Source organism: Sinocyclocheilus rhinocerous, unplaced genomic scaffold, assembly GCF_001515625.1.
Source record: "Sinocyclocheilus rhinocerous isolate Xijiao unplaced genomic scaffold, SAMN03320098_v1.1 scaffold568, whole genome shotgun sequence".
NCBI classification, from domain to species: Eukaryota; Metazoa; Chordata; class Actinopteri; order Cypriniformes; family Cyprinidae; genus Sinocyclocheilus; species Sinocyclocheilus rhinocerous.
The window spans coordinates 1,343,157-1,352,597 of record NW_015652173.1 but is presented as its reverse complement, the minus strand read 5'-3'; the positions used below and the strand labels follow the sequence as shown (position 1 = coordinate 1,352,597).

Here is a 9,441-nt window from a genome sequence, read left to right as displayed (position 1 = left end):
ATCTAAAAATAAAAATAAAAATAAAAGTATTTTTATGGATGGGGTTTTGTATTCTTTTTGTAGCCAAGACTTTAATGGTTGATAGATAGATAGATAGATGATAGATAGATAGATAGATAGATAGATAGATAGATGATAGATAGATAGATAGATAGATAGATAGAAAGAAATAATCATTATTATTATACCTGAGAAAACACAGTAAATCAGTAAAATAGTTCACTAAAGCATACTGTAAATGCTGAAGTTGTATATACTTATATTCAAAGTGCAATTTAGTAGCCTACTTCAATCAGATATTAGTGAGTAGGTATATGTGACCATGGACCACTAAAACAGTCAAAAGGGTCTTTTTTTAAAATTGAGATTTATATATAATTTGAAAGCTGAATAAATAAGTTTAAATTATCATATTGATGTATGATTTGTTAGGATAGGATAATATTTGGCGGAGAGACAATTTGAAAATCTGGAATCTGAGGATGCAAAAATAAATAAATAAATAAATTAAATATATATATTTTAAATAAATAAAAATATAGAAAATCGCCTTTAAAGTTTCTCACTAGACTGCGCTCTGACGCTTTAGTCTACAAGCCAGAGATCCAACAACCTGGAACTACGCGACAAACAGCACCGAGGAGACGGGGAAGCTTGTACCATGCAGCCCGGAGAGGAGGCCAGCCTGGGACCGTTGATTTTTGAGCCCTTTCTACATTGACGGAGTATTTCTCCCCTCTTTTCTTGGGGACATTACTGCGATCTCATTGATCTGACATACCTTCACTCTCATCCACGCACCCGCGCGCGCTCTCGCATCACCGTACGGATACCCGTTGCCGTTGAACATTAGTGAGGAGCTAAAACATTGAGGGAAGCACTTGGAAACATGGATTTATTCTCCATCCCACCCCGCGTTTGCTGGTGGAGGATCCTGTTTCTCCTCAGCATCTTCCAAGATTATATGAGCTCCATGCTAGACTGCCCACCGACCTGCCGTTGTTCTACCACGAACATCTTTTGCAATGAGTCTCACCAAGGGAATTTCTTCCCCCTCCTGGCACTACAGGACACAGTGAGCGATGGGAATACCACTAGCAGCCTCCCAGACCTGTTTGAGAACATCTCCTCCATGTAAGTCAAGCGCACAAGTGTCCATCACATGTTGAGCCCATGTGTGCATTGAGATCAACTCTCAGCCTCCCACTCACTCCAGGCTTTGTGTTGGTGTGTGGGATGATTAGAAGGGTTTTAATGATGGGCAGTAGCTAAAAATGATCTTAAATTAATAGAAAATGTCAATTATACTCTTGGATTGCAATTGAATGTCCATATTAAATCAAGAATAAAAAGGAAACAGATTACTCCATATACACATAAGTACATAATCAATGTAAAAAAAACAAAAACAATTGGGGACAATTAATTGCAACATCTGAGCTTAAATGCATCTGGTTTTTTGGCTTCACAGAGAGGAGTCTTTATAGAAGCTGCTTTGTATTCAAGACAGGAACCCCAAAAGGAATTTTGTCACATTCGTGAGCTTCGTCAAAGGTGCATTGTGCTATTAAAGAGAGCGAGAGAGATAGAGGGAGAAAAAAGCTTTGCATGAGTTCGAAGTCACATACCAGCCTATATTAACAAGTGCATGGAGATTTTGAAGTCACATCTAATTTTTGCATTAATTTCTGGGCTGATGTTCCAGTGTTTGGCTTCTATTAGAAGGTTAAAGTCGAATAAGTAAACAGAGACGGAAACATTAATGTTGTAATAGCTATATGATGGTGTTTTTGATGGTCTCTGATGGTTTTGGGATAAATAAGAGAGCTGCGTAATGGCCCTCAGCTGATCTGAGCAACTAAATAATAACGCCTGGAGCAAAGGAAACATTAACGTTGTTGTCTTCAACCGGCTTTGGATGCCAAATAATGACATGAATTGCAAAAGCTATTAGTTTTGGCATATTAAGACAACAATTATTCTTTCTCTATCTAAAAGTTTTCCTCATATGGGCCATCTTGTGGTTCAACACTGGACACACCATCAGTCTGTATTTGTTTTCATTACATAATATCAATAATTTAAGCTACAAATGTGCAAAAAACGAGACAGATCGCATTCCCATTGAATAATGTCAATGCTCCTGCTGCAGTGAGAACAGAAGAGTACGTTTTGGTGAACAAAAACCCGATTCATGATTGATTCTTTGTTGGGAATTGCCTACAAAGGGATGCCATGACAACTCTATAAAGTGCTTTGTGACGGATTCACTTTTTCCCATCGCATTCTATCAAGGAAACTGCATAATAGTGTATGAAACTGATGTATGAGCTCAACAGGGAGACACATTTACAGTCCTGTCTCCAGTCACTTTGTAAGGCCACTAGAGGGGATAGTGGTAACCTTTTCCTGTATCTAAGCTGGAAATTCAGAGTGCACTGATCAGGAAGCTTGTCTCTAAAGTGTGCAAGTCCTTTCTCGCTTATTTGCTTTTGACTAGTTGTTTGCTTTAAAAATGTAATTCTGTGCAGTAGCTGTAGAGATTTCAGCACCTTCTGATGCTGGACAGCTCCTGTAACTCGGCCAGTTTTTGGCATAATCCTGGTCCTGTGCTGCCCATTTTGGGTGTTTCTCTTATTTGACACCCAGTCTTGGAGCCTCTACTAATGAGTTCATGATGTAAATCAAAAGGTGGACACCCAAAATGTGATGTGGGGTACTTCAGGAGCAGGATTGAAAGTTTTCCTGAAAAAGAGGTCTACATTTTTAGTCGGCATTCCCAGACGAGTCATCAACCCACTTCTATTGTATTCGCTCGACCTTGACCAATTTACAAATGATGGCGAATCTCCTCCTTCAGGCTAACAAGCTTCAATGTTACTATTAGAGGCCAACTGAAATCTTGGAGGAGACCGGGCAAGTTGTCACATGGGGAAGTTGTCATCTGGTCAGCGGTACATCCAACTAACTAGGTTTCGAGTCAACAGAAACATTTTTACATAAATGTCAGGTCGGGGCAATGTTACTTTTTTATATTTATAAATGCAGTTCATTAATTACAATTTTCTAATTTCTGCCTCTTTTTTTTTTGCCATTTTACATACTTCATATTTGTTTAAATCTGGCTTGAGAGCTGTTAAATTGCCCATTATACTGTCAGCTATTTAAATGCAGTTTCCCATTGCCATTGTGAAAATTTGCCCCATATACAGTAGTGTTCTATGAATGGTTGGCGGACACACTACCGTTTAAAAGTTTGGGGTCAGAACAGGGGTAAGATTTATGGTTTACAACGAAGATTATTATTTCTTTGGAAGATTGATTATTAAGTCTCTTATGCTCACCAAGGCTGCATTTATTTAATCTAAAATATAGTAATATTGTGAAAAATATTATAATTTAAAATAACTATTTTATACTTCAGTATAATTTAAAATGTAATTTATTCCTGTGATGGCAATGCTGGATTTCCAGCAGCCATTACTCCAGTCTTCAGTGTCACATGATCCTTCAGAAATCATTCTAATATGCTGTGATACGTTTTTTTTTTCAATAATTCTTTGATGAATAGAATGTTCAAAAGACTGCAACAATGTAAATGTCTTTACTGTCAATTTTGACCAATTTACAACATCCTTGCTAAATAAAAGTATTAATTTCTTTACATTCAGTAGCTACTTTGTAGTTTTGAAGTATTTGTCTATACAGAAATTGGCTGACTTTCTAAGAATTATTCACTAGTAGGGCTGCACGATTATGACAGAAATCATAATTGTCGATTATTCCCTTGAAATTGCGATTATTAATTACGATTATCACAATTTACATTTACATTGAATGGTGTTTATACCATTGTTTGATGCAACTTCATGCCGTATTTTTATATGAAAATAAACAAGCTGAAAACACTCTAACTGAAAAACTTTTAGTGCTTTTCTATAGTATTAAGCCTCAAATGTCAACTATACATCGGATTAGTTTCTTCTTTAAATTATAAAAAAAGTAAAAATACGAATGGTATTATAATGTTACACTAAAACTAAAATTAAAACAGTGGAAAAACCCTTAAGATATCATGTAGAAAGAAAAAAAACGCATCTTAAGCACGCAGAATAACATAAGTGGACTTTGAACGATTAATTGCCGCTTTGAACGAATACGTAATTGTGGCATCCATAATTGTAATCGCGATTAGAAATTCGATTAATTGTGCAGCCCTATTCTCTAGAGTAAAAAGTGTGACAACTGTCACTTCTACTTATTAAGCAGTGCTTATATTTAGTATTACGACCATGATTTGTTCACTCCTGAGAACTTGAGGACAGAAATTATTTAATTATACACTATGCAAACAATAAAGGTTCCTTGCATACTGGGACTACAGCTTAAACAGAAGTTAATTTCTTTTGTTGTGCTAGCATAGTTTATTACAGAGGCTTTTTCATTTAACAGTGTCTAAATGAATGTGTATAATTATGCATTTATTGTTTAGAATATTACTCATTTTTAGATTTACAGTGGCCCTCAAATGTATTTGGAAAACTTAGTCATTTTATATAATCAAGTTGCATTTAAAGAAAGATAAAATAAGCACCCTTTCCATAAAAGCTAACACCTGTGTTTGTGAAATGTGTTAAGTTAAAACAACAGTTAAGATTCTAGTATGGCACTTGTGTGTACTTGAGGGAAAACTCATTTCATACGTCCTCTAAAAATCACCTTGGATGTAAAAAAATTAAGTTGGTCCTGAGAAAAAGACTAACAGAATTTGCAATAGCTACCATGCGATTTTAAACTTTTTTTGGGCCACTAACTAATGTGAAATAGTATTTGTTGGCATCACAGGTGGATGAGATCCATCCATGTTGTAGTCTTTTGTTTGTTGTGCATCAGAGTAATCGAGTACCCTTAGTGTTGCTCATTTGTTTTCATCAAGCCTATCCATTACGCTAATTGTCTTTTTTTGTACTCTCAATAATGGTATTTCTGTATTAGCAGCACTATTCTTTTATTTTGCTAATGGAATGTCATAATGCATGGCCAGAATATGAACAGCATACCAGATCCCTCTTATTTAACTCTATATGTAACAACAACAACAACAACAACAAAAAAATGCTCAGTGAAGTCAATATGAAAGAATCTAGATTGCTACTTTGCCATTGCATTTATGATTGTTCTGACTTCTAGAAAGAGTACGAATATTGCATTTTAAATAATAATGATTTATTTACTATTGCTAATTTCTGACACCTCAAAAGCTGAGTTTTATCAGAGATTTAATAAGAATGCAGTGTGTTACTGCCGACTAACACAAGTATTGATATTGACAACTTGATATTGATGGTATCAGACAGTTTTATGATATCTGATTTTAGATTAAAATAAAATTTCATTCTGCTTTAAAAAAAATATATAATTTTTTATTTATATAATATATACTATATATAATATTTATATTTTTTATTTTATTTACATTGGTTAAAGGAAATTTATTCATTTAGTTATGAAGGGTAAACATAAAAAAAAAAAAAATAATTAAAAAAAATTGTACTACTGAATCTATTTATTTATTAAAGGGGTAATAATCTTTAAAAATGGTAAAATTTTAATTAAATTAATTAACTTATTTATTAAAGGGGTAATAAAATAAAATTAAGGTATTTATGTATTTATTTACAAAAGGTTCAGTACCTTAAATTTCAAGAAAATATATATTAATTTCAATATTATTTATTTCTTTTTAAAATGTATTTTATTTAGTTTTTTTTGTTTCTTTGTTTATTTGTGGCACATACAACATTGGACTCTCTCTCTGAGCAAACAAGTCACTTACTATTGTTGATTGACCATTCAGTCTCCATTCAGCCATCCCAGGGGTCTCTGGCGGTCGTCTGAGAGCCTAATTTCATGTGTGATTAAAAAGAGTGGATTAGCAACAGTTTCAGATAGGCCTAGTTGAAAATGACTCCCTGAAATCTAAATGGCGCTACTTTGGAAAGATCTCCGAAGCTCAATTACACCGGATCTTTCAAAAAGCGTTTTCAAAGTAAAGCGGCAGTTGCAAATCGGCACCTATAAAAGCCATCAGCAGTGTCACGTACCTGCTGATAGATGGAAAAGGCATGAAAAAATAGGTCGCTCATTGAAGAACATTTTAATGGAAATTCAAACGGCATCTACTGTATACTGATGTGTTGTGCTCATCGTTGTGCGTAAGAAGGATTTTTTTTCTTTCATTTTACTTCGCTCGCCTGCCTGCTTGATTGCTGCTTTCAGGTAATCAAACAATAGCTTCAGGGCACAAATGGATCTATAATTATACTCCTTATGTGACGATCAAACTTTCTTTCTTGAGCAGGGAGCAGGAACCAGGAAGGGAGAGGTAGTTGCCGTTTAACTAGGTAAAATGTTGTAAGCGTTTGTAGATTGGGTTTTTGGTTTGGTAATGCTTCACGATATGTGACTCCTAAGGCGTCCTTTGTGCTGGCAGGCGTGGTTATGTGCAAGGCCAGCTAATTCCAGCATGGTCTGTCTGGCAATGGCTGCTGGAAACCATGTTAGAAGCTGTGAAATCATCCATGGCATATGTTGTGCTAGGAGAGGCTGAGAGAGGTGAAGAGGGTTGCTATCGGAGTGGCGTATCTAAGGAAACGCAATAGGATCTCATTTGCATCAGCCGTTCTTTTTTTTTTTCTTTCTTTTTTTTTGTCTCATGCCCTGGTTGTAATACCGTCTGTGGGAAAGGTCATGGAGATATAGGGACACTATGGAAATGCTTGTTGTGCATGGGCTTCATGAAATGCATGGAATATTCATTGGGTTTGTAGATGTCACAGGAACGTCAGTAAGCAAGTGCGAAACCTTTACAAAAAGATGTGAATGTACCTCAGGGTCTCAGAAACTGAATCTTGAGAAATCAGGCTCAATATTAAAAAAAGATTTTGTCTTTTAAACTTGTTTTATGACAACTGATTATAGATTAAATAAATATGCTATTTACAATTATAGATAAAACTATTCTTTTTTTTTAATGTCATTAGTTCTGGGTCTCAGACACATTTTATTTTATTATTTTTAAAGTTAATCTATCTATCTATCTATCTATCTATCTATCTATCTATTGGTTAATACTATGTTCAGTTTTCATTTACTGGATTTTGATTAGGTCAGGGAAACATATTAAGTTTCTTTCTTTCTTTCTTTCTTTCTTATTAAAGAGTTACAGTAGTAATGTCTTCAGGTTGAATTGAGGAAAATTATAGATTAATTTCATTATATAGATTCCTTTTAACAGTTTTGCGTTTAGTTTATTTATAAAAGGGTGAAATCCCTTAATATCACTAAATATCTTAAGTTTAACAGAAAATTACATTATAAAAGGGTTAGTAATATCTTGAGTTTGAAGGAAAACTATAGATTATTTTCATTATTTTTCTTTATGCATTTATTTATTTATAAAAGGGTAAACATCTTCAATTTCAAAGGAAATTACAGAGTACTTTAAACAATTTTGTGTTTAGTTTATCTATAAAAGGGTGAAATCCCTTAATATCCCAAAATATCTTACATTTCAAAGAAAATTACATTATTTATTTATTTATAGAAGGCGTAATATCTTACATTTAAAGAGAGATTAAATTTTTTTTTCAGCTATCAGCTATACTATTTATTTTATCCTAATTACCTGAAGCTCATTTTACATGGTTTAACAACCAGAAGCTAAACTACTTCGAGAAAGCATGTAAAATCCAATAACACCAGCGCTGCTCCTTTCTGTCTCTGCTTTAGGTTTAGTAATTGTTAGCTCTGTCTTCTTTGCAAGAAAATCAAACTGACCTCATACATAACAAAACTACTTCTGTTTGAAAACTATTTGGAAGACAGGCTTATTGGCTTAAAGGCCTTTTCAAAGACAAAGAAGAGCTTTTGCACTTGTTTGCTAGTTACAGACCTTGTGAAGTCTAAGCAAAGTCCCTGTTTTATTTACTGCCTATTTATTTACAGAAGCACAGGTGCAATTTGACAATTTGGAGAGCCTTAGGTGTCGGATCAAATGAAAACTCTGTTTTCGCCTATGTTTTCAGAAATGCATGTTTGACATTCTTAACCTAGAAAACTCTGTCATTGTAGTGCGTATTATTATTATTATTAAAAGCCCTTTTGTGACTTTTTCTTTGACCTTGAGAGCTTAAAAAGCTTTTTGTTTATCATTACGCTATGATATTGGTGACATAAGCTCACGCATGAATGAGCATGTCATGTACATTATTATTTTCAATAATATTTTAGACACGACAGGCTTTTAACAATCCGTTAAAGCAGCCGAAAGAATGCAAAGCTCTTGCTAATGTGCAAATTATGGATTTTGAAGGATCACGTGACTGATCTCGGGGCACGCTGGCATGGACTGACCCGCTACTGTCCTGAGTACAGTAATGGGAAGCGTCCATTTGTATGACCCCTGATGTTCATAATGTGTCTGGAGGCCCTCTTTATGATAACCATAATGGCAGAAAGATCAATATAGAGCAGGCCAACCTCAAAGACCCTCATGGTGTGGATGCAGATATGAACGTGTGACACAGTCAAGGTCTCACTGTGCTACGTTAATCAGGAGACTTTCCCAATAACGGCTTTGCTCGTTTTTTCCATTTCACGTGTTGTATTGGGTGGCTGCCTTCAGTCATAAATAATCCCGGCGTGTCGTTGAAATGGGGCCGTGTGCTATCGATCGGAGATTCTTTCCGTAACATTGAAATGAGCCGTTTTGGTTATGTGGGGTTGATGGAATTTGTCTAGAGGTGGACATGTTTATGAAGTGGGAGATCTGGTGTATGGATCCGAATATTAAGTCACACCAGTGGACCTGTGTTTGCATCTGGCATGCAGAACCACATACATACATACATTCATTCTTATTTTTTTTTCCATCCATCCTCCTTCTTGCCACTGATCTTGCATTCATGCATACATACATACATACATATCTTATTTACAATTGTGGGTAGTTTTAATAGTTGTATTTGTATCTGAAATGAAGAAGAAGAAGACTGTTATTTACATTAATAATAATAATAATAATAATAATAATAATAATAATAGTAATAGTAGTAGTAGTAGTAGTAGTAGTAGTAGTAGACGTAGTAGAGTAATAATATGGTATGTATATTTAAACTTATTTCTTTTAGCTGCCAAGGCCACGTTTCTACTTTTCATTTAAGTTTTTCATCTAAAATGAAGTAAATAGAAGTAAAAAAAATATATATCTAAAATGATTTATATAATAACGGGTTGCACGTTATTTTAAGGTGTCCTTGTTACGGTGCAATTTTACATTTAAGTACTGAGTAATATTAAAGGGGTCATATTATGCGATTTCAATTTTTCCTTTCTCTTTGGAGTGTTACAAGCTCTTGGTGCATAAAGAAGATCTGTAAA

General features: G+C 34.5%; 1 protein-coding gene across 1 annotated transcript in view; it reads left to right on the top strand.

Annotated features, from left to right (window-relative positions):
- Window positions 1-611: 611 nt before the first annotated feature.
- The window catches only part of LOC107714007 (NT-3 growth factor receptor-like), a 230,652-nt gene continuing 221,822 nt past the window's right edge, over window positions 612-9,441 (top strand). The window contains exon 1 of the mRNA XM_016519696.1: window positions 612-1,134. Within this exon, the coding sequence (XP_016375182.1) occupies window positions 890-1,134 (245 nt within the window). The 5' untranslated portion in view covers window positions 612-889. The remainder of the gene's footprint in view (window positions 1,135-9,441) is intronic.